The sequence below is a fragment of the Opisthocomus hoazin genome, chromosome 11, assembly GCF_030867145.1.
Source record: "Opisthocomus hoazin isolate bOpiHoa1 chromosome 11, bOpiHoa1.hap1, whole genome shotgun sequence".
Classification (NCBI taxonomy): Eukaryota; Metazoa; Chordata; class Aves; order Opisthocomiformes; family Opisthocomidae; genus Opisthocomus; species Opisthocomus hoazin.
The window spans coordinates 13,074,437-13,101,356 of record NC_134424.1 but is presented as its reverse complement, the minus strand read 5'-3'; the positions used below and the strand labels follow the sequence as shown (position 1 = coordinate 13,101,356).

At 53.2% G+C, this 26,920-nt stretch overlaps 1 protein-coding gene across 1 annotated transcript in view; it reads right to left on the bottom strand.

Moving 5' to 3' along the window:
- The window catches only part of PODXL2 (podocalyxin like 2), a 32,980-nt gene extending 8,178 nt beyond the window's left edge, over window positions 1–24,802 (bottom strand). Inside the window, exons 1-4 of the mRNA XM_075433022.1 lie at window positions 24,701–24,802; window positions 14,090–14,383; window positions 3,887–4,779; window positions 2,749–2,823 (exon numbers count right to left, since the gene is read on the bottom strand). Of these exons, the coding sequence (XP_075289137.1) occupies window positions 2,749–2,823; window positions 3,887–4,779; window positions 14,090–14,383; window positions 24,701–24,749 (1,311 nt within the window). The 5' untranslated portion in view covers window positions 24,750–24,802. The remainder of the gene's footprint in view (window positions 1–2,748; window positions 2,824–3,886; window positions 4,780–14,089; window positions 14,384–24,700) is intronic.
- Between the last annotated feature and the right edge of the window lie 2,118 nt (window positions 24,803–26,920).

The window sequence follows — 26,920 nt, the reverse complement described above, 5'->3', positions numbered from 1 at the left end:
CAAGCCCAGGTCCCCCCGCACACAGGGGTCCTGAACCGACACTACCGTGTAAGGCAAGAAGGAAGCAGCCAGGCTCTTCCCCGCAGCCAGCGCGGGGTCAGCGGGTGCCGCTCAGCCTGACGTGCTCCAGCCATCCCTCCGCGGGCTCCTTTGCCGCTTCCTCACTCCTGTGTTTCTATTCTTATCTCCGGTTGCCATGCCAACCTGAAGGCCACACAGACGATTAATAAAATGGAGAGCTCTTGTTGCCATGGCAATTCGAAGCGCTCAGGGCAGGCACAGGCCTGTGCCGAAAATGGCCTAATTGGAAAAGACACCGGTGACTGGGGCCTGAATCACAAGGGTCTGCCAGCGCCCCGTCTCACCAGGTTACGGGTTTCGGCACGGGGAGGCAGGAGGAGCCGGGCGAGGACGCAGCACCGTGGTGCTCAGCTGCGGCTCCCGCTCCCGGCCCCGCTGCCCGCCCGCGGCTCTGTTTTGGGGGATGCGGAGGAAGGGGGAGCAGCTGAGCCCAAGAGCAGGAGGAGGGCAGAGGCGAGATGTTTCTAGTGATGGGGAAAGCAGAGGTTGCAGAGTACTGATAAACTCTCCGTGGTGGAGCAAAGGGAGCTGTGAAGGAGCCTGAACGCACATGTGCTGAGGTGAGGTCACCTCCCGATGCGTAGCCAGGTACCGCTGCTGGGTCAGATCCTGCAGTCCTCACTTGGGCAAAACTCCCAGGTATATTGGGTGGGAGATGTGCCCAGAGAGACTGAAGTGACTCCCTTGCCCAGAGCCTGTTAGGAAGATAAATGGGCTGCCAGCTTAACCCAGTAAAACAGACATCACCCCTGCAGCAGGTAAAAGCCTGGCACTATCAACAATATTAAAGCTCAAGGTGCAAACCTCTGCAAGGGGCTAAGCATCCTCTTTGTCCCTCGGCTTTTCAGTGAGGCTCAGTACCACACCAGACCAGGGCACCAAAACATAGGCAATACATGAGGAATCCCCGTTCATACTAATTTAAACTACAGCACCTGCAGTGCAGGTTCTCCCTCACAGCCCTGGAAATCCAAACACCACAGGGCTTGGATAGAGAAACCAGAGAGCAAAAGGGACATGCAGAGTGTAGGTGAGTTGCCCAAACTGAGCAAATTACCATGGGTAGGAAACAAACTGCATCAACATCAGTGGAATGGAGAAGAGCTTGATTCCAGCTTCAGCCATGCAAAGTGGTAATGGGAGGCAGGGAACGAAGCGATGTTCATGTTAAATATGTATGTTGACAAGTGTCCCTTTGAATATGGGGGAGGGCAGCACAAATCATTCACTGGGAAACATGTTTTGAAACATGAAATCAAGTAGAAAAACAGCTCAGCCCTGCCCATCCCAGGGCACTGTCTTCTTTCAGCAAGGAAGAACTGAGGATTCAACAGTAAAGACACAATTTGGTCAAAAGACATCTACTGTTCAGTTCTCACCCCTCCAGTGGTTTAAACAACTCAAGGGCAAGCGACCAGAGGAAGGAAGCTACTATGTATTACAAAATTAACCAGCATTTAAACTCCACAGAGACGGGAGAAAGAGCAATGGGGACTAGGACATGGAGAAAACAGGGCAGCAGGACTCTGGCTTGCAAGGAATGATTTTCTGAGTCGTCACTGTAAACTGTAGCAGAGATACTTAAAACCCTACAAAGAGAAAACTGGTTTGCCTAAATCAGGAGGAAAGAGACTGACTTTTCATCTACCCTTAAAGCAGCCAGCATGCTTTACTTGCACAGCAATTGCCCTGTTTTCCCTATCCCCAAAAAGTTTACCTTAAAAAGACAAAAACACCCGCACAAAAAATACACCCCAACACCTCACCAGCAGTGGAAACAGGTCAGTGCCATGGAGCCGCCCTGCAGTAACAACACCAGCCTGCTCTGCCCAGAGCAGGAGCCACAGAAAGCGAGAGTGCAGACACACGAGGCCAGAACACAGCTCCCTGATGAAACATTTCGGTCTCGGGCTGTCAGGCTCGTAATCATTTCTTAGAGTTATGAAAGGCACCTTCACCCCAGGCCCTTCACAACTGGTTTTAAAGTGCCTGATAAAAGGCCCAGCAGAGGAGAATGAGCCCTTTTACCAGGGACCCACAAGGGGCTCTGGGCTCATGAATTAATTGCAGCTTTATGGGGATGGATGGACAGGCATTGGATCAGCAGAGCGTGGCTGGTTAACAGACCCAGATAACACATAAGATAACAGTGCGGGGAGAACAGGCACTTAAGGAAGTTTTAGTGACAGCTGCTTGACACTGAACCATTCACACTGCAAATGGGGAGTCCCTATTCCTCTAAGCCATCAGAGGAACATTACTATATCCTGGAAGGAGGGGAAGGAAAAGAAAGAGGGGGAAGGAGAATCACTTCAATCCTGCCATGTTTCCTGCCAGTAAGAGGTGCAATGTTAAAAGCTCTCACGTCTCACGACAATCCAGGTACTGACTGGCACAGACTTGCAGCCAGGAGTTAGTCAAAATCCAGTATGGGACTGACGTGCTAGACTTTGAGCAAAATCCTCTCTCCCCACCCACTCTTTCCCTATTTGGAGAACAGAAATATTTCTGTCCTCCTCCCCTTCTCTCCACAGACTCTATAGGGACTTGGAGATTTACTGCTTTTAGAATGTTTTGTAGTAAAAGCAGGCAGCAGGAGCTGTGCCTGCCTCCAAATCTCTAGGTACTCTTCTCCCCATGCCATCAAATCCCTTTGGACTGACTTACACAGTCAATGTTATCCGACATATTCAGGATGATGTAGTTTTTCCCCGCAAGGTTGCTCCATTCTTTGCAGATCACCTGGAGAGACAAGACAAAGACAGCTGGGTTCGGGCAGCAAATGCAGCTCTCCTGCTGAAACCATGGGGTACATAAGGGACAGGAGCAAGGGGCTGCGCCATACCCCTGAGAAGCGCTTCTCAGAGGATCTAACTGTCCTCTGACACTCTGTACTAAGGAGGAATCACCATTTCAGTGCTGGAGCAGGAGGCAGGGAGAAGGTTACTGTGCCAGCTTGCCACAGCCCAGCTTACCTTCCATCTCTTTCTAGACTCTCGGAGGACTCGGAGTACTCAGTGGAAAGCTCTCCAGCCTGTAGCCTTATTCTGTATGTGATCAGCACTTAGCACAACACAAAACCGAACCGGGACCCTCTGCGGTCCTTAAACAAACTGGTGAGACAGGGCAGTGCTTTGCAGGCAGGATTGGATGCACAGAGGGACTAAGTCACTTGCTCAGGCTCCCGAGTATGGTGGGGCAGAAAGCAAAATTAAAAGCTTTCCCTAGTACTTCCTCACTAGTCAGCTCCTGCTACCTATCTTCCCTTAACCAGCTGCCAGTTTGCTGGATTCAGGAACTGCAGTTCACCTCACGCCTCCTCTCCCACGGGCTCTCCTAGACCGTCATCCTCACAGATCGCTGTACCCTGCTCCACCTGCTCTGCATCTGGTCCCTGCAGGCAACAGCAGCAAAAATAGCACGTCCTTCTCACTCCCGTTACAGAAATCCTTGGGGCCGTTTTTGTCCTGACACTTCCAATAATGCAGGCTGAGGAGACAAGGAGCTTTCACTGCTGTGCATGCCCCAGAGGGCAGGTGTTTATTAGCAGCAGGACTTTGTGCAGCAGTTCGCTGGGGAAAGATGTGAGGGGGCAGGGCTTTCACCATGGATGATGGGTACCCTTAAGAAGTGCTGGGAGAAACTCTCCCCAAAGTTCAGTTTTGCCTGGGTGAACAGAAGCAGCTACTTCCACCAGTTAGACTCAGGGATGTGGGTAAGCTTAAGGGATTAAACACACCCCAAGAAAGAAGTACCCAGATATCTCCACTGGATCCACCCGCCCACTCCCTGCTCTCAGTGCTACCTGTGCTGAGTCCCAGGGCAGCTCTGTCGGCAGCACGGCCATGCGGGCATCCCCAGCCTGCGGTGACAAGCTCCTCTCTGCTGCCACAGTCTCAGTGGATGACTCGGTGTCATTCCAAAAGGGATCCAGCGCAGGCTCGTCAGCCCTGTCCCATGGAGACACAGAAGTGGGGTGCTGATCACTCCCAGAAAGAGTCTGGGTGCCTGGGGAGCTGCCTCCAGGAGAGGGTGTCCCTACAGGTGTTTCCGCAGTCTGCTCCATTTCACTTAGCACTGTGGGCTCCAGCATCTCCCACCCCACTGTGGTCTCTGAGACGTCATCTCCGGCTGAATGCTCTTCCCCACCAGCCTCCACCGTGGTCTCTGCAAGCTCTGCTCCCGTGGTAGTCACAGTCAGCTCCGAATCTGCTCCCCCAACAGCCCACGTGTCCCCGGCTGTCACCTCAAAGTGCTCTTCTGGAATACTAGGAGACCTTGCAGCAGTAGTAGTAGAAAAAATAGGGGACATAGGCAGAAGACCTGGTCCCATGCTGCTCCCAAGGTCTAAGCCTGTAGGAACAGAGTCCTCTTCTTGCCCTCCTATGGCTGCCTCAGTCACAACACCTGGTCTGGCAGAGGCTGTGGAAAACAGAAGGGAGAAGGAGTCCTCTTGGTCCACTGATTCAGAAGAGGCAACCTCTGGCCCGGAGGTCTGGAGGCTCTCCACTCCTCCTCTTGAGTGGTCTATAGGGAGCAGACCCTCCTCTTCCTCCAGCGTGCTGGAGAAAGGCGTGTGCAAGTCAGGCTCAACAAATTCTGCCAGCGGCTGGACAGTGGCTGTTTCCCAGTTGTCTTTCACCTGTGTCCCATTCCCTTTCAGCAGAGCCTTCTGAGATGCAGTAGGAAAGCTGTAATCTAAAAAGAGATCCAAAAGACTTCATGTCATATCCCAAGTAACCATGAACTCTGAAAGGCAGAGAGTTGGCCCCGCTGTATGTGTCTAGCCACAGATGGGGTCATAGGGCAGAGACCCTCTAAGAGCAGGTAGCCTGTCACTCAAAAGAACAGTCCCATCTGACAAGTGCAGTGCAACCTTCTGCTCTTCCCCAGCTCCCTGTCCCATCCCAGCAAACCCACTTTCCCTAGGGATAATTCACATGTTCATTCTCCCTACTCCTTTCTGTCCTGAAGGTGTTTTCACAGACTTGCTTGCCAGGAGATCTGCAAATAACAGCTTTGATACCTGGTATCTCAAAGGTGATGTTATAAGTGTTAAGAATTAAGCTGGGACCAAGGGATTAGTTTCACACAAGATTCAGAAAGATACTGGGCGCTAGCAGCAATCAGCCACAAGCTAAATGGGAAACACTAGGGAAAAGAAACAACAGCACAGCAAAGGAAATCCTACTCCTTGGCACGCCCAAGTAATACCACCAAAACCTGAATCAACCTGGGCATCTTTGAAACGCAGAACTTCAGTTGGTACAGCACTTCACAGCAGCAAAGTCATCCCAGAAACATCTGCATGATGAGTTTTGCTGCAAGGAAAGAGAATCCAGAAACAAGAATCAAATCTAACTCTCCTCCCTCCAACTTCAGCCCCTGGTTGTTCTGCAGCTCTGACCACGAATGCGTGTGATGTTGTTAGACAAAAGCAGAGAGATGCACCTCACAAATGTAAGGTCGGAGCAGGCAGTGGCTTCCTCTGGAAGCCCAGCAAGGAGCTGGGATCCCAGGATAAGGAGAGTATCTGTAAGATCCGACACGTTAAGCTCAGAGTGCCAGGCATAATTCCAGCAGGCATAAATCAACCTTCATCTTTCTTGAGAAACTGCCTGTACCCAAGGAGCTTCATTTCAGGACTTTGCATCCCAGTTAACTCTCTTTGTCCCCAAGATGAGCGCAGCACATTGACTGAGAAAGGGAAGGAAGAGGATCCCTCTGCAGCCAGAAACGAGCCCCCTGCCCCGTCTATGGTTACTGTTAGTAAGTGACTGAAATCCCCAAGGCCCCCATCTCCTCTCCTGCCAAAGCAGACGCTCCACTGAGCGCAGCGGGCAGCAGCTGTCTGGATGCCTTACATGGGAGATCTGCGCAACGAATCTCCGTGCATCCCTGACTCCAGTCCATCGCTTGCTGCTGCCGGAGTGGGTGCGAGCTCGCAGGCAGGGAGGGCCATGTCAGCAAACACATCCATTGCCTTGGATATTCCCTGGCAACCAGAGACTGCCCATGCTGCTCCTGTGTGCTCCTCCCCATCCCTCCCAAGCAGAGAAACACACTGCTCCCCCACCCTGAGCAGGAGGTGCATAGATGCTTCTGTTCAGCTGGCAAGTGGCTTCCCTAACCCACAGCTCATTCCCTTCATGCTGTCAGCAGCTCTCTCCAGATGCTGCCCAAAGATGAGCATGATCCAGCTGCTGACCTTCAGGGTCATGATGTGGTAACTGTCTCCCAGTTTCGGCTGCGAACAGGCCACTGAGACCTACCAACCACCGCAGGCAGAAGCAACATCCGCTTTCCTGCTCTGTTTCAGTAGAGAGCACCCATCCTGACTGAGACTCTACCCAAGGACCCTGAGGATTTAAAGATTTCTGCTACCGAGCAGCCTACCAGGTGATGCTCCCTCAGAGGCCCGGGAGGCTGGTAAGAGCAATCAGCGGCAGCACAGACAAAAACCATCTCCCCTCCGCTGCCTGGCACTGGTATTCCCAAAGGCCCTTACCCACAGCTACACATCGCCATGTCTGCAGACACAGTCACTGCCTTGCTAGATGGTTGGTGGTTAATGGCAGGAACAGCCACAGATCACAGGATTGAGGACATCAGGTCGGGACCCTCTTCAGACAGATGGTGAAGGTTTAGTGCATCTCCCTGGGCTCTGCTCCTCCTCCTGCTGCAGGGATGCTCCGGGTCTGCACCAAAAACACTAACTTCAGCAGGAACCCTGCCTACCCGGACATGCTATGGACGAAAAGTGAGGGGTTTGCCCCTTAAAACAAGGCCCCGTCAGATGATATGTTCTTTCTGACGATCAGTGATCCAGCCTGCCACCTCCTTTGCCTAAAGACACTCTCAGGTAGTCTCAACTCCTTTGCACCTCCTCTCTTCCCACCTGGAGGAGAGCAAGAACTGGCAGATGGGCACAGCAGAAAAACAAACAGGGAAAAAGCGGCATGAAGTTTGCCCCATGGCAGATAGAAATGCTGTTGGTCTGTCAGCTCTCCTTTGAAGTCACACATTCGACCTTTCCTTAAGGTGCTCTGTCACAGATATACTAGCTCCCGTTGGGGAAAGCGCCACATGGTATAGCCATGCTGCCTCTCCACCAACAAGATCTAAGGATGCTGGAGGGAGGCACTGCTTCCTCTGCCACCTCTCCCAGGCAATGGAAGCTCAGGGAGAACTCATCCCATTCTCTCCCAGCCGGCCTCTGTCTTACAATGCGGCCAAAGACTGAAACCTGAGCTGCTTCCCTGGGCCAACAAATCAACAAGGTAGAAGCAGACACAAGAATCCTCACACTCACTACTAACTTCATTAATATCCCCACTGGCCACCAGTGTCTCCACTATCCTGCATACTAAGCAGGGAGCATCCTTCTCTCATCTGGTTCATAAGACCCCACTGATGAGAACGTCAACTCCCACAAATCTTGCAAGGGCCGTTATTCAGATTCACGTAGAGAGCAATGAAACTCGAGGCATTTTGGTCAGAGTTGTGCTGGTTTGTGCTCCTTCAAACCAGGAGCGCTCTGTACAACCCAGTTCTCAAAGCAGTTCAATCACTTTCCAGGTTCAGAGGTTCAGAGATGGTGAGTCAATCCTTCCTTCCAGACTTTCCAGCTAGACACTTAGTTCCTGTCTGGAATCACGTCCTACTGCCTCACTACCAAGGGCAACTGTCCACTTCCCAAGATCAGGTCTCTTTAAGGCACTCATTTTCTTCTAGTTTACATCCCTCTTCTATGATTTGAAGGACTTTTTGCACCCTGTCCATCTCCCCAGTATGACCCCAGCATCTTCTTCCCAAGGCTCCTTCCAGACAAGCTGGTTTCTGTCACTTATCTGTGCAATGCAGTGCTAAGAGCTTCCCTGTTTGAAGACTCTTCTCAGCATTTCCCTCGATTCCCCTTCCCGCCAGACCTAAGGGAACTCAAAGGTCATCTCCCATTTTCAGTGGCGCCTTCCAACATTCAGCTAGCAGTTCCCCTCCTGCGCGTGGTCTTCTAGACCCTACAACCCATTGGCCCACCTGGTTGTCCTCCACCTTCAGCAGAACTTCTACACCTGGCTGCCACACCCTGGGCACATGGAAGTGCAACCATAGACCTTCCCACCTGCCTACACCAGTGCTATTCACTCCCATCCCCAGCAGCTTGTGTGGAGAGAAGCAGCACCCAAGGAACAGAGAGGCCAGAGGGACCCAGGTGACCTGTGCTGCTCCTGCAGAAGTGGGGCAGGGTCTTCTGTTGAAGACGACGGGTATTATGGAGCTGACTGCAGTGCCAGATTTGTCAGGCTTGTTTATCAGCTCATCTAATTTCAGCAAGGAAGCAGAGCACTGCCAAAGAGTAGGGTGCCTGAGAAGGGAGGAGGTAGTAACTGCACACACCATCGGCTCCTTCCCTGCCAGGGTCTGCTCTGTCAGTCTCCCACCAAGATCAGCAGTAGCTTGGAGCACAAGAGGAACTTGTGGCCACACACAGAGGTGGCATGTGACACGGACCCCTTCCAGCCACAAACGAGCAGCCAAGGCATGATGGAGCCAGCCCGACCGCAGAGAGGGACAGCTCAGGAGAACTGCCCGACAGAGCCACAAAACTGTCCCAGCATCTCTGGCCAAACAGTCCAGCAAGGGATGGACCAGACGAGCGCCGTGGGCAGTCACAGCTCCATGTCACATACTCTCCCAGAGCTTCTCAGTCATACCACCCCCTTGGGAGACTGGTTCACCAATATGAAATTCCACACCTCCACCTCACCTCTTGTCACCACATCCTTAGCTACTCCCCTTAATGCCTTCCATCAGTAGCAATGCTACTCACATTGCAGCATCCAGCTGTCTTCGTCTCCTCCACCACCCTCCCCAGCTTTTCCCTTCCAAGCTCTCTTGCAAAGACCCTCAGGCACTGTTTTCTAAAGAAACCATCTCGCATAGCCCTCCTGCCACTCCAAGTCCTGCCCTTTGCATCTCCCAGCAGACCTAGGTCTGGGTTACGCAGATTCGTTTCCTTCGCCTGGGGAGACAATTTTCCCTGGGAGGGATGAACACAAGCTCCAAAACCTCTGCAAGAGCCGCCATGTAGGCGATGTCCTGCTTGCTCTGCAATCAACACCAAAACTTTCCTGACAACAGGCAGACCAAGACTTGGCACTGCGCCAAAGCATGATTCCCCAAATTCATACATTTCTGCTTCTTCATCCAGAAGAGCTGGTCTCAGTCACTGCCCAACAAGGCTCCCTACCCTGTATTTGCCACTATTAGCTGTTTAAGCAACTGTGACAGCTCAGAAAAAGGGTGACCCTCATTGTTTTTAGTACATATAACCTGACCATAAGGTCTTTATTGGATTAAACTGGAAGATCATGTTAACCAGTGATTGAATTACTGATAACGAGAGGGCACTGTAATAAAGACAAGAACAGCCCCGGGCTCCCACCACACCACCACAGCCTGCTAGCACCCGCCAGCTTTGGGAAGTGCAAGGTGCACTCTACTCGCTGCTTAAAAAGCAGCCAGGTCTGAGGTGGTACTGCTCACCGTTTTGCAATATAGAGCAGTGAGGCTTACTGCAAAAAGGCATATTTCATCTGATTGAAAGTGCAGGGGGATTTCAGAGAGACAAAACGCAATTACTGGTGCTGGAATTGAGCCAGTTGGGGCTAATAGTCTAATCTTCCAGAAGAGCTAGGAGAAGTTACTATGTGCGACTCCAAGACAAGTCCACACACACAAAAAGAGATCACAGCTAAAAGAGAGACCCAGGGTAGCAAAGTGGTTAGGTCTCATTACACTTGGAATTTGCTTCAGGTAGAGACTGGGCACCAAGTGCTACGGCTGTTCCCAGATAGCCCCATGCCTTTCTCCTGCTGACTGCATGAACTGTGTTAAGGCTAAAATCAGCCACCCTCACCCAAACACAGAGTCGGTCAAGGATAGCTGCACCAGAAGAACACTACGCACAGAGAAACCCTCTTTGTCACAGGTCAGCCTTTGCCAGCAACGTCTCGGTCGAGACGGCTTGTCCCGAGATAGATCACCTAACGTGTCAGCGTACACTAAACCAGGGCGTAAACAAGAGGCATCCCGGGAGCTGAGCTCAGGCAGGGGCTGCTCAGCACTAAGCTCCTTATGTAGACTGTCTTTACCAGGTGCTTCATTTCATTAATGCTTGGGCTGAAGATGGTATTAAGAACTGCAGATTTGCCGTCGTCTGGATGAAGAGGCAGCAGATTTCAGTACGGCTGAGAGATATTGGGATGTCTCTGGCCAGAGGCAAGTAACTCATCACAGAAGGAAGTAAATCTCACTACCAGAGAAGAGTTGGGGATGAAAGATATTTTATCCCATTAGCTGGTCACAAAACTTGTTTTTCTTTGAATGCAGTCCTTCTAACTTGTCTGCCCTGCTACCCCTCACCCTAGCTCTCCTGCGAATTCCTTCTGCTAATTACTATGAATAATTAAAAGATTACAATTACCCCCCCCAGCGCCACATGCTATACTAATGAACCACCAACCTATACGGCTATATTTGATAGCTCCCAGTACAGTCACGCCTGGGTCTTCAAAGACCCAACCCTGCAGCTGAAAGAGCAGACTCTGGCTGTAAGGAAGTGAGTTTCATGCCAGCCCACCATCACACTGGAAGATGTGATGATGAACTCCAACCCTTGGAGGCTCAGCTGTTGGGCAAGGGAGGAGAGGGACTGAGTGCCTTCATTCACCAGACATCCCCAAGTCTTGTGTCAGTTTCTGGGAGCCTGCACTTCCCAGCAATTAACAATTAGGCTGCCTCAACCTAGAGCCTTCACTGGCAGGGGAACACATGGGGCACTGTGCTCTGAATGAGTGAAAGGAGAACACTGAGCGTGCAAACCAGGGAGTGCTCCAGGATGGATACGCCATCATTTAACTCTTTCACTAAAAATCAGGGACTCAAAGAGACCTGCAGCCCTAGTGACTCCCATCTTCGAGCCCTAAAGCCAGAAGAGAGGCTGCATCTGTTGCCCAGGAAATTCAGTGTGACAGCAGGAAGCACGGGGGATTGGAAGCCTCCAGGCAAAACAAGATGGGGAAGGTGGGAAGAAGGGAAAGTAGGACAAGCAGGGCCAGGTGTGAGTCCCTGCACGTCCACTGTATCTTCAGGGTTGATCTGTGGCTCAGGCCAATTTGATACCAAAGGTGAAACAAAGCAGCCAAACCCAAACTACAACCCGAGAATCTTCTGGGCTCCCCAGAATCCTGAAGGCAGTGGGATGCAGGAGTAACAGGTTCACAGCTCCACTGACTTGCCTCTTGGCTGAAGTACAAGTCACACGCTGCTTCCTTCCATAAGGATATGGCATCCACATTCCCACCAGACCTAATCTATCTCTTCCAGACGCAGCTCCACTAGGTAGCAGCTGTGCACGGGTTAGCACACATGCAAGCGTGCACTTCTGTGCACACTCAGACAGAATGAGACAAATCTCAGGGTCCTTCTACAGGCCGGCACTCACTGATGTCAACTCAGATTTACTGTTTCGTAGCACAAATCAGCAAAAGGACATTATTCAGGAGAGTCAGAGCCCCGGGCTGAGCTGCGCTCTGCCAGTGGGAGTTTGTTCTCACTTTCTAATGGACTAACAGGTGGCCCTAGACACCACATGTTTTCCAGAAACATTTTTAAAGGATGTTCGAGTGCACTTAAAAACAAAAAAAAAAAAAGGGGAGAGCAGCAGCTGCAGATTGTTATTACTTTTTATCTCTTGCAGCCTCAAAGTTGCACAAAGGCAGAGGAGTCTCCCCACACAGACTTCATAAGGACATAAAAAAAGGAGAGGTGACTAATACAGCTTTGAAATCTCAGGAGATCTGGCACATCTGCAGCAAGACCACCAATTCCAGGCCAAATATCTTTACATCAAACACAGAAAGAAGCCAGCACAGGTCTCCTTTCATAGCACGGAATTTTCTCTTTCCAGTAGTGTAACAATCCCAATTTTTTGTCTCGATTGATACAGGGTCTCAAATCTGTGCCTGGGATAGAGCTACCAACTATGCCAGGCTACACTTTGCTGTTGTTCGGAGGCAAATCTCACACAAGGAAAACTTACACTATAAACTTTTTTTTTCCTCTTCAACAGCAGCTGTTCGAAACTGTTTAATGGATTTATATGTTGAAAATAACCTAACAGATGTCATCACACAGTTCCACAAGGTATGACACGGCATCTGTCACACATGCAGCACGTAAGACCCATCGGTTGTGTGCACCTCTCCTGCACAGGCTTTGCATGACAGGAGAAGGCCGCCCAATTTAGGGATGCTATTACAATAGCCTTTATTGTAAAATGACACACAGCAGGTTTCTAATTAAATTTTAAGTAGAAATGCGCTCCCAGCTCTTGAATAATTCAAACTGTTCTATTAACCAAGGTTCTGAAATGCCACTGAGACACGAGCTCTGGACACAGCAACAGCCGGAGGAAAAAAGCAGTGCTTGGAAGCATAGAAGTGGTTAGCTGGGCAGTGGATAGGGCAGGGTACACTTAAAGGACAGCTGAAAGAGCACATCTGCTCGTGGAGGAAAGCACTGCAGGCAAGAACGGAAGGAGAGAGGAGCGTGCTCTGCATGCAAATGGGGCGAGGCACGTGCACGAGGCGAGGCTGGGTTCGGTACCCAGCGCATCTCGCTCTCAATGCACAAGCACACGCTGTTCTCCAAGTCACGTCCAGATCTGTGAGTACATGCAGGTGCCTGCTGGCACACAAATAAAAGCGCCGCTGAGCACGCTGCCAGCGCGTGAGAGCGGCTAAGCCAGCGCACGTCCCAGGGATGCGCCGGTGGGAACACCACCCGCCCCCAGCATCGCTGCGGAGGCAGCATCCGCACAGCTTCCCCGCGGCCGGGCCTGCAAGCATCCCCGGCCACGCAAGTGCGGGCAGCACGAGCACAGCCAGACGAGTGAAGCAGCAATGTCAGTGAGCAACGGGCTTTGGAGACCTAAGCCGCGATGGCCCTTGCCCCGCACAGCGTGCGCCGTGCCCCAGCGCGCAGCCTGAGCCGTAGCGCCGCGGCAGCCCTCAGCCCTGCGCGAGCACGCGTCTTTTCTAAGGTCACAGAAATAGGAGCGAAGACAAAACAAGACTTGTGCCTTCTAACTGCAGAACGCAGTCAGACCGGCCGAGAGGGAGGCAGCGACACCGGATAAGAGGAGGGATAAGGCTGAAGCCTGGCCCCTGGGTAACAGATAATACATGCCCCACATGACACTTAAGAGCAGGAGCATGTGAAATAATCTCCTAAGCCACTGGAAACCCTGCAATGCTCCTGCTCCTTCCTTCCATCCCTCTCCCGAGAGCATCTCAAAGCCAATGAGGGGCTCAGGGAGAGAGCCCTCAGTGGTCTCAAAAGACACTCCACAGAGGAAAGCAAGCTAAATGCTAACGAAACTCATTTTGGCCATGACTGCCCAGGGAGCAGGCAGGACAAGGTAGGCAACAGGACAGCTGCCCAGGGGAGAAAAACTGCTGTCTTCTCTCAGACCAAATCCCCACTAAAGTCACAGAGTGAGGAATCCAGAATTCAGACCAGGGAACTCAGCTTTGACTCAGACTCCAAGATGGCCTTGATCTCTGAGCTGGGGTCCTGAGATCTTTAGGTTGTGCTCAATTGACAGCAACAGAAAGAACGAAGAGAGAAGAGAGCATAAAAGGGAGAAGGAGAGAGAGAGAAAGAAGGGCACAAGGCAACAGGAAACTAGGTGGAGGTAATACTTTTCCCAGCTCATAGCAACTCAGGAATAAAGGCTCAGCTGTAACTTGGTTTCTAAAGCCTGAGCTTGCTCAGGGTTCACTGGGGACACATCAGGCACTGAGGTGAGAAAACAGAGCTGACATTTAATCTCAGGCCCTCTTAGCAAGAGTTGTGTCAAAGCAGGAGGACAGATCCCTGCATCCTTCCGTCTCCCCAGAGTCTCTGCAGAGCAGGGAGGAAGAGCGGGGTAAAAATAACCTACCTGTTGCCGGTCCCAATTCCATGCTGGAGTCGTTGAGCTCTCCTCCATCTTCCCAGAAGTACTGCGGGGGCTGTAAGATCTTGGACTCCTCATTCTCCTCGCTGGCAAAGCCCGATCCTGGAGCAGCATGCAGAGAGCCAGGGGCAAGATCAGGCTCCGCAGCCTCTGGGCTGGTTTGCTCGTGGGAATTCATGGCCTCCAGGTGGGACATCATGGCAAGCTCCAGCAGGGAAGTTGACGTGAGGCCATCAGCGGTTGGCTCCTCCGAGGAGCCAAGGCAGAGGCCCAAGGTCCCTGTAAAATGAAGGTAAACCTGGATCAGAGATAGGGCTGACACCCACTGGGCTTGGCTCCTCCTTGCAGCCTGCTCCTGCCAGCCCAAGCCGCTTCGCGCACCTGCCTCGGGGGTAACCCCGCAGACGGGCTGTGCTGTCAGCCGATGAGGAAGATCAGGGCATTTTGGGGAACATCCACAAACACGCAGAGGAGCATTCACACCCGGAAGGAGTCAGCGCCAAGCAGCCATCCAGCCTGGAGCACCTCTCTTCAACGGGGCAGTGATGGTTCACCTTCCCTGAGGTTTTTTGCCTCTTTGGAAGGACGGGTGCCTTGTTAATCACCCATCCTGGAGAGGAGCTGGAATGTCTTATACCTAAAGCCATGAAATTCTGGCCCTCTGAAGTCAAAGGCAGTTTCTCATCCAACTGTCACCCAGGCAAGATTTCACCCTAGTGCTCCTGATCTGCAGCTGTATTATATGCAGGGGGATTGACTTAAACCAACATTATCTACATCACCAATATTAATCATGTTTTAAATCAGCAGGCTGGAAATCTATTTTTAAGTCATTGATCTGAACTACATTTTGCATTCACATTTTTTGTTTTCATAAGGACTGACTGTCACAGGTAAGAAATAAAATGTACCAACAGCAAACATCTACCTAGCACTAAGCAGGGAGGCAGGTTGCATTTTTCACTTTTCTTTCAACAATTTGTTTTCTTTCAACAATTAAATCCTTGTTATTTCCATTTTATCAATGACTGACACTTCTTGATTCCTAAATCAGACTTCAATTGCGATTTGTGTCAAGGTACATTCGCATGCATATTGAACTTCAATCAAAATGCAAGAAAACAGCACCTGGAACTTCGCTTTATTCAACTGATAAATACCATGATAAACACGGAGGCATAAGTAAAAAGTGAAATTACCAAAACATGTTTTACATTTAAAACAGTTTTGTTAAGCAAGCAAAGTAACTAATTCCGGTGAACTGAACCAATTGCTTTCTAGCCTTCTGTTCTTCAGCACATTAAAACTAGAAGATCTCATCCTCTCACAGATGATTTTTATTCATATATCAGAAGAAAAAAGGACAAGTTTTCCCGCTTTCTCAGCTCATACTCAGTTTCCCAATTCTTAATGAACTAGTCACTGAACTGAACTGAGTAAGCTGAAATGAAGGCTAATTTGGTATTTTTCTTTGATAACTGATTTTCTAGACAAGAGAAATGCAGCAGATCTAATCCATCTGGACTTCAGTAAAATATCTGATACAGCGCCTCATGCAGAATTACAAGAAGGGCAAGAAAAGACGTCGATTAGCAGGAAAACAGTAAGGCATTGGCTATACGAAAAATGACAGAGGTTTGTGCTGGAGGGACGCTGTTAGTGGAATTCCTCAAGGTCTGTCCTTGGATCTGCTGTTGTCTAACATTTTCCTAAGTGACCTTGGAACAAAAATTAGGAACATAACCAAATTAGCCAAGGACACAAAGCTAGGAGACATGTAGAAAGACTGTAGGTACAGCTAGGTTACCTTGAGAATGGAAGTAACAGAAATATTATGAAAAGAAATAGTACAAAGTGGTAAGTCATCACCTTGAGAACCAGCACCAAATATTTCTGACACAAGATAGGAAACCATCTATTAGATATGTCTTAAGAGGAGAAACACCTGTATTAGAAACATCTCTGAGCTATCACTGGGATGCAGATGTGAAAATGCTTGCACAGTCCTTAAGTATTAGAAATAGAGAGATTTTACAAAGCACTGCTGAGACATCACCTGGGTGCTGCACGCAGATCTGGATACACGTGGCCTGAAATGATTTAAGCAGAGCTGAACTGCCTTCAGGCAAGGGCACATACTAGGCGACCTCCCGAGGTTCCTTCCCACCACTATGTCCTACGACTCCACATCCCAAATTCACATAAGGGCAAGTGCCAAGATGAGCTATTGGGCAACGGCAGATGGGTTGGCCCTGGTGTTTTCACTGAAAGCTGTGGCTTGTTAGCACAAAAAGTTTGGGAGTTGCTGCTCACTTGCCAGGCTGATTACCAAACCTGTCCTCGGCACCCTGGAAGCCAGAAATGCATTTTCTCAAGCCTTCTGCCTGCTCTGACCCTCTCCACCTTCCTCCACTTTTCTCTGAACTGAGCAAAATCCAATACTGGTTACTCTTTCCCATACACACTCGGGCCAAGCTTCAGCACTGCTCATTCTCATTTATTTTGTTCTATTGATCCAAGGCAAGATCGGCTGAGGCCAGCGCAGCAACAAAAAGAGAACGGCAACAGAGGCAGAGCATCGCAGGGGAAGGAAGCTACTGCAGCATCATGGAGCCAACCAAAGTGCCTCTGGGCACCCCTGGGGATGGGCCGGCTCCCCGCGAGCTGTACATGCACAGCAAAGTCCGTGGCTGCAAACGAGGGCTCGCACATCTCTTGTGTGGCAGCACAGATCCGTAGAGACTCGGCCACGCCAGCCCCCGTGCCGATCCAGTGGTGCTCACCGGGCTCCGGCGTGATGGTGCGTAGGCTGGGCTTCCCCAGGCTGACCCAAGGCACCTGCAGCACTAATGGAGAGCACTGCCGAGTTCTGCGCAGCCCAGCGCAGAGAGCACTTGTCTCGAGGCGCTTACGGCTTAAGCAAACATGACAGAGAGCAGCGAGGGGGAGAAAGGGAACATCATTCCCAAAGTTATCCAGAAAAGGGGAGCAGAAGGCTGGGGAAAGACCATGGCAGGTCCAAGGCCACATGGAAAATTCAGTGTAGCTGGGACTGCAGTTGACTGCCTGGGTCCCGCGCCAGCTCTTTATCTACCCGAATGCCTCAGTTTCCCCCGACTCCCATTAGCAGAGACGTGGCTGATGCGGCGCCTTGGCTTTCCAGCCACGCTGCAATGCACATCCCGGGTCTCCCGGCCAGCTAGGCAAAGGCTCAAAATAAAAAACCTCTGCGCCAGCTCCGAAAACTGGCTCGAGCCTCTCCGTTTCCATCAGCTACACCACACTTGGGCTGCCTCAGAGCTCAGCCATCACCATCCCACCGCCTCTACAACAGACATCTCATGGCAGGTGAACCTGGGCACCCAGAGAGCTGATCCCATCCATGCGGGGAGCTCAGATCCTGGGAATTTGCTTACCCTCATTTAACTCTGAAGTGTTTACACAATTAAAACCGCCTAAGCTGCATTATCTTGTTTACTGGGATGCTCTGCCCTCCTCAGCCCAAAATAAAACTCCACCACCTCATCCCTAAGAATGAGTCATTAATAGACACAGCCTGAGCAAGCCAGGTTTCTTCTGGGGTGGATCTGGAGTAAGACAACACCTCGGGGCCTGACCCACAGGCACAGGAGGCAGAGGCTGCCCTGGAGGAACCCTCCATGCCAGCACCAGCCGGAATGCCACAGGGCTAACGGCACCAGCGCACGGATCAGTACCTCTCCAGCCAGCACCCTGACACCGCTTCACACCTTTTGCACCGGCAGCAAAAACTCAAAGGCTTGGGGTGCCAAACAGCAGACCCAAGATCTGCCACCTTCCCCGTCCCTTCCAAGCATCTCATAAAGGAGCTCAACGCAGCCGTCAACTCCAAGGCAAAGCAAGAATCAACACAGGAGCTGAGAGGCAGGGGAGCATAGCCGAGAGAGGACATCGAATGCCCAAGACATCGGTGGCAAGCCATTTTCTTCCTAGGATGGGGAATAGGGATTAGACGACTTCTACCAGCCATCAGTCTCCCAATTTTGTATTCTAAAAGGCAGATCATGATAGGAATAAAGAAACACAAACGAATAAAGCCCTGCGACTGTAGATGGGAGGGAGCAGGGAACGGAGCCAGGGCTCGCCAGCTGCTTCAATGGGGTGTTTGTCTCTCATTTCTATTTTTGCGGCACCTCTGCGTAACCTGGAGGAGATGAGGCTCTGCATGCTAAAGAGGGCAGCCAGCCTTCGGGGAAACGGCAGGGCTGTGAGCACGGGAGGAAAAACCCTCCCCAGATCAGAGAGAGGAGGGGTGAGAAAGGAGAGAAAGTGGGAGAGGTAGGTGGAGGGGGGAGAGGGAACAAAGGCAGAGAGAGAGCACCAAAACCAGCATGGGAGCTCCCGCGCCGGCTGCGAGCTCGCCGGCTGTTAGCACCCACAAAGGTGACACGTGCAGGTAATGCTGACCTTGCAGAAGATGCTTCACCTCTTTAAAGAGCAGAACGGGGTGATTTCAACAACAGGGAATAATACTGCAGTGTTACCTTCCCAAGGCCACTGGAAAAGGGCCAGCCAGGAGGACACGCAGATGAAATGAGTTTGCTAGTTGCTGTCCCCACTGGCCCCTCAGAAAACGGTTCCAAGTCAAAGTGGCGAAGCTTGCTCTGTTCAGCTCAGCAGATTTGATGCAATAGCCCCAGACAAGGCAGATGGGGGAGTTTTGCTCAACAGCAGAAGAAAAAAATCCAAGGAAAGAACATCTGCCATCTCTCTCCCAAAATGCTGCAGATAAGAGCAGTTTCACATCTCTAAACAATTCTAAAAGAATCCCAAAGTATTTTCTATATTAGCTGACCAAGAATGACTTTATCCCTTTGCCACCAGTCAAGCCACCTCTCCATGGGACAGGGCAGCTGTTTAAAAGCTCCCAGCTGGCCTACTGAATAGGACTAGAAGTGAAAGAGAAAAGAAGTCATTTCTGTATCCAGCTGAAATGAGAGGAAGGATTTGGGGAGATAAAATGGAATCTGGCTGTGACTGTGTCAGACAGCCTTTAAAATTTTCTTGCTTTTTAATTAACAACAAGCAAACCTCAATTTTCTCTCCAAGGAAACACACAAACATCCCTTAAGATGTCATCACATCGGCTTGACTGAAGGGCTGGTGTGCCCTTCAGTTTACCCACTGCAGGCTGGTTTCCCCTCTCCTTCCCGGGTGCTGTGGCTATGCCACAGTGCCACGGAGGCCGATCAGCCTGCGGAAGGGAAGAGCACTCGCTCCCGCTTACCTGTCTCTCACCACCAACTAGCAGAGCCTGTGCAACACCACCCAAGCGCAGCTACACAGTGGGTACCAGGGAGGGGGTCAGAGCACCTCCGTATTGCCAACGCAGCCGCCGCAACAACATCCTTTTGGCCCTGCTACCGCTGCCCTTTCCTTCAAGCCCACCCCAAGCCCAGGAGTTACCCACCAACGTTATCTCCTAGGAGAGCTGGGTCAGGAATGGGTCATTTACTGATAATCGGTTAGGACAGAAACACAATGACCAGATGAGGGAAGCATCTGCCAGGGATATTCCCTCCCCCAGACCACCACGCCTGGAAAAGCTGGGGAGCAAGGCCCAAGGGCAGAGAGGAGAGAGGCCCCAGGGCAGGGCAGCCAACGGCACAAACCGCTTCCAGAACATAACAAAACACAGAGTCATTTAAATAACAAAAAAGGATCCCAGACACAGACAGTGGAGGAAGAGAAGAAAACGCTGCTCAGCTGAGGGATGTCCAAGCCAATCCCCCCACGTCACCTGGAGTCTCCGTGCCCCAGACCCTGAACAGCTTGCACAGGGGAGCACATGGGATGACCACGTATCAGCTCAAGTCCTTTTGGGGCTAATTGAGAGTTACGGACCATACCTGTGCTGGGATGCTCCACCTAAGAGACCTCTCCCAGCCCAGCTCCCACATGGCCCTATTGCTGCTCTCCCATGCTGCACAAGACCACTTACAAATCCAGCCAGGTCCCCGATCTCTGAGATCATTTCCAATCCGGGCTTCAGAAAACAAGGTCAGACTGCCATCCTCCTCTGGTACCGCCTGCAACCAGGTCCCTCACCGAGCGTCCCTCTAAAACCATCCACCTTCCCATGGCCCCAGTACAGTCCAGAAAGCCACAGGAAAAGCACTCAGTTCTGCGGGGAGCACACACACTTACCAAGCTGCACCAACAAGAGGGACAAGGCACAAGTGAGGAAGCCCTTGCAATGGCACCACCCTTTAGAGGGAGATCCTAGAGCACACAGTAGCTGTGCCAGCATCTTTAAGCTGTCAGAGATCTTTACAGCTAGCACAACCAGAGAGCTCAAACACCAGGCTACCGGGTGCGCACATCTGCACGCACGCAGTGGGTGCCACCTTGCCCAGGACTGCCAACATTTGCTCCCTTGGCATTTCGGCAGAGAACACCTACAGCACGCAGACCCGGGTGCACGCACGGGAAATGGCACGGCACTGCCAGATGCACCTGCCTTCGCAGGTAATGGCAGATGTGCCCTCTGGCAGCCCATGTGCCCCAGGGCCCTGACCTCCAGGGGTGCTGGGCATCCTCAGCCCCGCGCGGAGAAGAGTCAGGTCTGTCCTTACGATCAGCAACACCAGGACTGCTCTAAGCACCACCACCCATCCCCACAGAAGAGACTCCACGCGAGCAGGTCACGGCGACTCAGACAAACCTGCCTGTCCTTCCCCCTTCGCTCAGCCATTTGTGCCAGGAGTCACAATCTTGCTTGGTTTCAGCCTCCCAGACTGTTTGCCTTCACTCCCTCCCCAGACTGTCTCGTAGCCTTCACACCTCCCTCCTCTGCTGCTGCAATGTCTGCTCTCCTCCGCGCTTCTTGCTAGCGACAGTGGCAGTTCCCAGCTCGGGGGCGGGGGGGAGATGCAGCCCCTGGGGAAACAGCACTGGGTAGACAGTTGTATACAGCAGAAGTGAATTTTCTTTCCTCAGTTACCTTTCATAGGCCTCCTCAAAGCAGCCCACAGCCCCCAGGGGTTAATAGACCACAGGATGAAAGCCACTGATCTAAGAGAAAAACACAGCCCACAGATTCCTTTGCCCTCTCGAAGGCCCAAAGCATTTCATCTGTCTGCTAAAAATCACCTCACCAGGCCTGTGCTTCCTCTTCTCGCTCCGTCCCAACGTGGACCAGGTACCCCACGGCGCTCAGTCTGATTTCCAGCACACCAAATAGAGGTCTTCAAAGCCTCCCTGCCCGGGCAGAGCAAGCAGTACTGCAGGTGCAGGAGGGACTTCCCTCGAGATGCGGTCGCCCGTCAAAATATAACAGCAGCCTTTTACACCCAAAAGGTCTTTGAAACTCACTGAGCACAGAACGGTCCCACCCCGCTCCAGCCCCCGCAGCAGCGCAGCGACGAGCACCCCGCCACACGCTGGCACGCCACGCAGCAGCCTCACCCCGGACAGGCTCCACTCTCCAAACCACCTCATGCCTCCTAGGCAAAAATGCTCATGCAAAGGTTTGGTAGTCCCGGGGCACACGTACCAGTCCTGACTACCTTCACAACATACGAGGCAGGAGGAAGAGCGGAGAGTGGTTGCGGCTGTCATACAGATGAAGGGCTGCAAAGCTGCCTTCCCAACAGTAAAAAATCATCCCCAAAACAAGAATGTGCATCCAAACCCTGGTAACCACAATGGGGGTTAACCAGGCACGGGGACGGTGGGGGGCTGGCCCGAGCCCCAGCAGGGCGTATCTTCCTTGCCAGCATCCCTGGCCCTCTGAACACACCAACACACGTGTTTGCTTTGCCTCTGTGCGGGCTGCGCTCGCGTGGCTGACAAATAGCCTCTCTCCATTCTTTTGGGATTACGTGTTTGAACAGCCAGCGAGAACGGGAAGCGAGCTCAGCCGACCGCCAGCTGCGGGCCGTGATGCTCCTTCCCTGCAGCCCCTCTCCCCTGGCCCTGCAGCAGGGCTGCCGCCGCTCACTCCGGCACCCACGAAACACCAGAGCTTCTTCCCACGCCAAGTGAGTGAAAAAACTTTTGTGCGCTCTGATCTGCAGCTCGACGCCGGCAGCTTCCCCTTGAGGGCTTAATGTAGTTATTTCTACCCCTGATGCTTATAATTAAATGAACATTTCCTTATGACACTGAAGAGGCCAAGGAAAAACTGACTACAGGGAATTTTCATCCATCCTGATTTATACTCCCTCATGTCGGGCTCGTTCACACAATGCTAACAAGGAATCTTCTAAGCAGGTAGAAGGGGAAAAAAAATAACGTAAATAGCCCACATGCAGACAAGCACCTGAGGAGACAAGCGGGAAGAAACCAATTCCCTCCCTTCTCCCCCTGCTTTTAGCCGCATCATTTTCCTGCTCACAAAAGCAAAGGGGCTCAGATACCCTAGAGCCCGGAGAGATGTTTCCACGCTCTGCCAGCAGACCCGTGCTGCCCAGCAGTCTGATGGGACCCCGACAAGGCGCCCGTCTCGCTTCAACCCATCCCACAGGTCTGCAGAGGCTCCTGACCCTGGGAAGCACACAGGGAATTGCACTCCGTCCATCCAGCTCTCTCTCAGGTTTTAACTACTCCTGTCCTCTGGGACTGGAGAAGTGAGGCCCGAGTACACTGGATTATTCCCGACTGGAACAGATCCTAAACCACTGAGCAAAGCTACAAACCAAAACAGGGCTGGATTTATAAATTCCTAGCAGTCTGCATCTCAACTTCTGACCTCCCATCTAGTCTGTGTCCAGGAGCCTGGAGATGCCTGGCCAACTGAGTCCAGCCCCCCAGAGCTGCCACAACCCACCAGGATTACCAGTTTCACTAGATTAGGAACTGAGCTGTCCCTTGGAGCTGCCGCTCGCCTCCCACCCCTACGCCTCTCCCTGCTAGGACAGCAGAGAGGATCACAGGGAAAGCCAAGGACCCAAATCCTCCATATCATCACCAGCTGGACAGTAATACTAGAAAGTTGCCAGCAGCCTCAGCAGAATAAGAAACACACCCTCCCCTCAGCACAGCAGTATCAGCTGTGGTCATTTTGGCCGCCAGACTTTAAAACCACCACAGGGTCCATCTCCTTCCTCTGCAGAGCAAATGTAGCCTTCGAACGATGGGGATGGGGCCAACCCTCGCCAGCAGATTGGTGGGGTGGGAACATGGCAGTTCCCCCCCATGCACCTTGCCCTCCTCTGTGGAGGAGGAGGATGTCTGTCTGAATCCGGGGACGCGGGTCTCCTGCTGAGATGCGGCTAAAGGACCTTTGCCAGACGTGCCCGAGGTTTTCCCTAAAGTGGACAACCTGCCTGGAGGAAGCCACAAAACTGGCTCCTGCTCAGCTCTGGAAAGACTTATTGCTTCTGTGCCACAGAGCGTTGGCACAAAACCCCAACAGGTTTTCTGATCCATTTTGCTCTTTAAGCTCACTATTGTTTTCAAACCTAAAAGGCTTTATCCCTTCTCTTTAGGGAACCCCAGATGACAGGGGCAAGGCACCGTGCACACAGCTCGCGGACAGAGTGGCTCCACAGATGACACATTCCCCCACGAACATTTTTGGGAGACCGGGGTAATGAGAGTGTCGTGCTGGGGGGCTGGATGTCACCGTATCACAGCTCGGTCGTGCTGGAAGACAGCGACTGGTTGGGAAATCAGCCCTTCCCTCCCTGCCAGAATGACTCAAGACAAAGACTCCTCCACTCTTTAAATGTCCCTGTTCAAAACTCCTGTTCCACACCAACCAGATTGCTGTACAAAAGGGATGGGGGGAGGGAGGGAGCGGGCAATCTCAGCCTCACGGGTCTTTGGGGGGATCCCTTTGTCGGGAAATTTCCCCAGACTATTTAAAAATAGGAGCGGATCCTTCATAACTAATACGAGTACAATCATTCCTGCAGTTAATTGCCTTTCCCTGGCACCCCAGCTCTCCTCCAAATCTCAAGAACAGGCTCTTGGGGAAACACGGAGCAATTTGTGGTTCCCCTTCCCTTTGTGCCAGTTTCGCGGCAGCTGTCAGCAAAACCCCGGCGACGCCGGACGAAGCCATGGGTACGAGGGAAGGCGGTTTCGGGCCAGCCCCGGGGCACAGCGGGGTCCAGCCCGGCAGCATCGCGGTGGGCAGCATGCCCGGGCCAGGACCCGGCCATCCCCCGGCGCGGCGGACCCCGGGTGAGCCCCGGTCCCCGCGGGGTGACACCCACGCGCACCTCCCCCCCCCCATGCCGGGTGCCCCCCGGGGGTCCCCTGTCACCCCCCGGGGGTCCCGGGGCAGAGAGCGGCTGCTCCAGGGGCTCTGGTAAGCGGGCGGGGGGCAGTGACCGGTACCCGGGGATTGCTCTGGGCTGGGGACCCGACACCGGTCCCGGTACCGGGGGGGGGGAACGCTGCTTGCGGGGGGGATGGGGACATGCCTCCCGCTGAGGTCCCGGGGAACCGGACCCGCCGTGGGTTCCCCGGGGTCGGGCGGGCAGAGCCGCACGGCGCCGGGGGTCCTGGTGCTCGGGGCGGCGACCGACACCCACCCGCTGCCCGGCGCTGTCCGCCCCCAGCCCACCGGGATGGCGGCGACCCCCGCCCCCCCCAGCCTTCACTCACCGACGGCCAGCAGCAGCAGCAGCGCCGGGGCCCGGTGCGACGGCTGCATGGCGGCGGCCGCTGCCCTGCCGCGCCGCCTCTTCACGGGGAGCGGGGCCGCCCCGCCGCCCGCCGGGCTCTGCCCCTCGCCGCCGCGCCCGCCCGCCGCCCGGCCCCGCACCGCATCCCGCCGCCCGGCGCCGCCTCCTCTGCCCCGCCGCTGCGGGGGCGGGGGGATCCCGGCGGCCCCGCCGGCTGCGCGGACGGAGCGCCCGGGGATCTGCACCTGATTGCTGGCTGCGGAGCCGCCCCCCGGCCCGGCCCGGCCGCCCCCCGGCCGCAGGGCCCCGGCTCGCCGCCGCCCCCGGGCGCCCACAACGCAACGAGCGCCGGCGGCGCGGCCGCATGCGCGGGCGCGGGGTGATCAGCCCCGCGGCGGGAAGGCGGGAAGCGGCGGACCCCACGCGCGACGCTCCCCGTCCGCCGGGCGGGGCGGGGGCGGGGGCAGCTCCCTGTCAGCCGCGGCCTCGGGGCACTGACAGCCCCGGGCCAAAGACCCTTAACGTCCATCTTGGGGCCTTGCCTCAGGTGCCCGCGGGCCGCGGAGCCGCTGCGTCCCCCTCACCGCTCAGCTGCGCTCACTTCTCCTCAGGGCAACTTCACTTCCCCGCCGCCGGAGTTCGGCTGGGCCAACCTCGCTGCTCCACCAGGTCACCTGCAGCCCAGCACCACGACCAGGCACCTTCGGAGCATCTCCAAGGCTGGAGACTCCACAACCTCTCTAGGCAACCTGTGCGAGGTCTTCCTCACAGTAAAAAAGGTGTTTCCTGAGGCGTGGAGGTGCTGCGTTTCGGTTTATGCCCGTTGCCTCTGGTCCTGTCACTGGGCACCACTGGAAAGAGCTGGGCTTCTTTGCCTGTATTTACAGACATTGATAGGATCCCCCCAGAGCCTTCTCTTCTCCAGGCTAAAAAAAGTCCCAGCTCTCTCAGCCTTTTCTCATACATGGGATGCTCCGGTCTGTTCATCATCTTCGTGGCCCTGCATTGGACTCTCTCCACTATGTCCACATCTCTCTTACTGGGGAGCCCAGCACCGGACACAGCACTCCAGGTGTGGCCTCACTGAGTAGAGGGGCAGGATCACCCCCCTTGACCTGTTAGCAACACTCTGCCAGATGTAGGCTAGGATGCCGTTAGCCTTTCTTTCTGGCAAAGGCACGTGGCTGGCTCGTGTTCAATTTGGTGTCCACCATGACCTCCAGGTCCTTTTGTGCCAAGCTGCTTTCCAGCTGGGTGGCCCGCAGCGTTTACTGGTGTGTGAGATTGTTCCTCCCCAGGTGCAGCACTTTGAATGTCTCACTGAACTTTATGAGGTTCCTGTCAGCCCGTTTCTCCAGCCTGTAAAGGTCCCTCTGGATGGCAGCTTGACTCTCTGGTTTATCAGCCATTCCTTCCAGTTTTGCAGAGGGTACACTCTGCCCCATCACCCAGATCATTAATGAAGATGTTAAACGGGACTGGACCCACTGCTGACCCCCAATTAGACTTCGTGCCACCACCCTCTGGGCCCAGCCATTCAGCCAGGCTTCAATCCACCTCGCTGTCTGCTCATCCAGCCCATGCTTCAACAGCTTGTCTATGAGGATGTTGTGGGACACAATGCCAAAGGCCTTCCTGAAGTCCGTTTAGACAATATCCACTGCTCTCCCCTCATCGACCAAGCCAGTCATTTCATCATAGAAGTTTATCAAATTGGTCAAGCATGACCTTCCCTTGGTGAAGCCATACTGAATACTCCTGATGATTTTCTTGTCTGTGTGTCTGGAAATGGTTTCCACGATTAGCTGCTCCATCACCTTCCCAGGGATCGAGGTGGGGCTGACTGGCCCTGGGTCCTCCTCCTTGCCCTTCTTAAAGATAGAAGTGACATTTCCTTTCCTTCAGGCTTTGGGCACTTCTCCCAGTCACAATGATCAATCAAAGATTGTTGAGAGCGGCCTTGCAATGACTCTTGCCAGCTCCCTCTGCACTCATGGGTGCTCTTTGACGAGCCCAAGATCTTTGAAGAGGTCAAAGTCCACTCTCCTGAAGTCCAGGGTTATGAGCTTTCTTTTTACCCTCCTTCCCCCCTCAGGGTCCTGAACTCCACCATCTCATGGTCACTGCAGCCAAGGCTGCCTTTGAGCTTCACATGCCCAAAGATCTCCTCATTGTTGGCGAGTATGAGGTCCAGCAGAGC